We start from the raw sequence: 3226 nt of genomic DNA, 5'->3' as shown, positions 1-3226 counted from the left end.
TTTAAAAACTTTTTTTTTTTTTTTTTTTTTTTTTTTTTTACAAATGAATTTTGTGCTTTGCTTCTTGTTTAAATATATAAGCAGTCCAAATATGAGGGAACAAACAGATCCTTGTGCATAGCCACTACTTAGTGCATGTATGGGGAACAAAGCAAAACAGAACAGCTCCAGTGCCAGCTTATCTTTTTCTTTCTGATGTCAGACCAAGATCCTCTGTTGCGGTTGCCATGGCCAGCCTTAGCCATGTATTCTAGTATACATGCATGAAAAGGTCAACTTTAAAGACAGGCTTGGAAGTACTACTTAAAACTTGCAATAGATATATAAAACTGCAATCTTTAAGAGATGGTTCAAGATATTCAACCAAAAAAGGATTTGGGAAAAACAGTCAGTCACATGAAAGAAAGCACATCAAAACATAATCTGAGGTTTTACAGACAGAAGTTTGGGGGCAAAGCTATTCTTATCTACCATGAAATTACAGGTTTTTATGACAATATCTCTGTGTAAACCACGAAGCTGGAAGAATAAAAATTAAACAGAATCTTTTCGGACCAACAGTACTAATATATTTTAATCACAGGAAGGGAAAAATAGAAAACACACTGCCAATGCAATAGTCTCTGTAACAGAGTTGCATTGTATAATTCATCAAGAGGGTGCACAGTGTATTGATATAGCATGAACAATTAGGCCAGAGGCTTGTCTTCCAATGGTCACTACCTCACAAGGAACCACAGAATGTTTTAGGTATTCATAGACTGTGTTGGCCAAAGCTTAATCCTTTTTAGTACATTATAACGCCTATCTAAAATAGTGGCACATTGGCCACCATGATATTAAACTGGACATAAAGCCAAAAACTAAAAATGTTGAATTTTAAATAAATAAATACAGAAAGTGGATTTGCCTAGCAGAGAAAAGATAAAACTGGGGTTCAATCCCCCCACCACTCTATCCAAAGCTAGGGAAAAAAATAGAAGGGTTGGCCTTAGACACTCTAAAGAGCACTGGTCATGATGGAAAAAAAAAATATTGCAAAGAATATAGATGATGCTTACGAGTTGTTTCACTCACCTACCAAGTAGAACTCAGCTCCAATTCACAACTCCACATTTAGGGATACTAGCCAGGCAAGCCCTTTTATGTACTGTTACATTAGCATTGGGATGAAATGGTGCAATGTAATGTTTAAAGTTATGGAATATTCTCGGAGATACTAAATGACAATTAAAAGGAGAACTATGGGGTCAGTGTTTTTCCCCATAGTTCTCCTTAGGGTAACGGGAGGACACAAACTAGCGTCCTCCGGTTACCCTAAGCTCAGTATACCGCGAGCTACAGCTCGCGGTATACTGAGACGCCGAAGCGGATCCCGACGTAGATGACGGGATCCGCCCAGCTGCGTGAGTGACAGCTGGCTCTGCCTACCTAGAGGCAGAGCCAGCTGTACCCGCCCCCTCCCGTTCCGCCAGTCAGCGCTGGCAGATCGGAGCAGGGAGAGGGGAATCCAGCCCTCCCCCTGTCACGGAAGAGAGCCGTGACAGGATCGAGAGGTGAGCGAACGCCGTTATGTGTTTGCTCACCTCCCCATCTACTGAGCCGACCTGTGACAGTCTCATTGTCACAGGTCGGCTAGAACTATGAGGTGAGTAGAAATCACTCATCACATAGTTCTCCTTTAAGCTCATCACATCACACTGCAACAACTGTGGGAAGATCAAGTCAGTGTGAAGGTTTTCAGAAGTAAGGTACCTAAAACAATTATTGCAAAAAAAAAAAAAACTTCTCAAGCACGGAAATCCTTATTACACTACCTACCCTATCTTCCTCCATCTTTGTTTACTACTTTTTAGATAAAACAGCAGGGCAAGTACATGAAAAAAAAACTTACCGTAGCCCATGTAGGAATTAAGTCACACTTATTGAGGACAAACAACAAATGCTTCCATGGTTTCTCCTTCTTGATATAAGCCTCAATATGAGAAGAGCGGGTTCCCATAGGATCTCTGGCATCCAGAACTTGTATAATCACATCAGAGGAATCAATCACCTGAAAGAAAAAGAGGAATACAATCTTTTTTTTTTTAGCAATATCGTTTATTAGAAGAATTTATGCATAGTTACAGGTGATGCAAAGATAAACAGAATGTATGAAATATAAAGTGAAGTACAGTTTGTCTACGTCCAACAGGTGATTACATTAGAGTAAATTATCGGAACAGAAATTGGACTTTGTCTATGGAACATGTACAAATTTCAACAAGTATTTCATCAATATTAGATCGAAAAGATAAATTTAGAGAGTGTTATATGAAAGTACTCATAAAAACATCTTAAAAATATAACCTATACTATTAAATGAAATAGTATAAATGGAGAATGCATGACCAGAGCAATCCTAGCTTAAAGAGAACAATAGAGCAGTTCGGAGTTGAGTGCGGGAAATGTTGCTGAGGATGGTGAATGGAAAGTGTCTAAGAAGGTTGTTATTGGGCGGTGTCGGCCAGGTCGTGGATTACAGCAATGAACGGCCAGTCGTTGCCAGAATAAATGAATGTAGTTCCGTCTTGTGGTTAACCGAGAGATCTTTATGAATGAAGTCATCCCATTCTGATATATTGTGTCTGTGATCAGAATATTGGGAGTTTGTATCAAGTAAGTCCATGGACAAAAATTTGAAAAGGATAAGTTTCAGGTCGGCTAGTTTGGGTGCGTCTTTCGATACCCAGTTTAAGAGTATGCATTTTTTAGCCCCAAGTAAGCACAGGTGTTCCCAGCGTTGAATAAGTGGGTTGGTGGGAGTATTTACGTCTGTCGAGGCCTGAAGCAAACACGTCAGAGGGTTTAGTTTGCGGGGAATACCAGTGATGGTTTGCATGTAGGATAATACGTATTTCCAAAAGGTTTCGATAGTTGGACAGGACCAGAAGAGGTGATTTAGGTCCGGCAGTGGTGTTGAACATTTAGGGCATGTCGATAGTCTGTCAGAGTTCTTGGCTTTAGGGGGAAAGTTAAAAGCGCAGTAGGCTCTATTTAGCAGTTTAAATTGTAGTTCCCTCCACGCCTCGCAGGTGGTGATTTTGCGTATCTGGTGCCAGCTTCTAGTGAGAATTGTCTGGACCTCTTCCAGAGGCATATTCAGGAAGAGAGCCCATTTCTTAACGTAGTTGGGGGGAGATGTATCGTCTGCGGTGACATGGTCCCTGAGAGTGTTGTAGATGTC

General features: G+C 40.5%; 1 protein-coding gene across 2 annotated transcripts in view; it reads right to left on the bottom strand.

Moving 5' to 3' along the window:
• The window catches only part of GNL2 (G protein nucleolar 2), a 51562-nt gene that overhangs the window by 17043 nt on the left and 31293 nt on the right, over window positions 1-3226 (bottom strand). For both annotated transcript variants that reach the window (XM_018557242.1, XM_018557241.1), the window contains exon 7: window positions 1895-2053. In XM_018557242.1, the coding sequence (XP_018412744.1) occupies window positions 1895-2053 (159 nt within the window). The remainder of the gene's footprint in view (window positions 1-1894; window positions 2054-3226) is intronic.

This window comes from Nanorana parkeri, unplaced genomic scaffold, assembly GCF_000935625.1.
Source record: "Nanorana parkeri isolate BGI_ZX_2015 unplaced genomic scaffold, ASM93562v1 scaffold275, whole genome shotgun sequence".
NCBI lineage: Eukaryota > Metazoa > Chordata > Amphibia > Anura > Dicroglossidae > Nanorana > Nanorana parkeri.
Note: the sequence above shows the minus strand (reverse complement) of the source record. Positions and strands in the feature narration are given on the sequence as shown.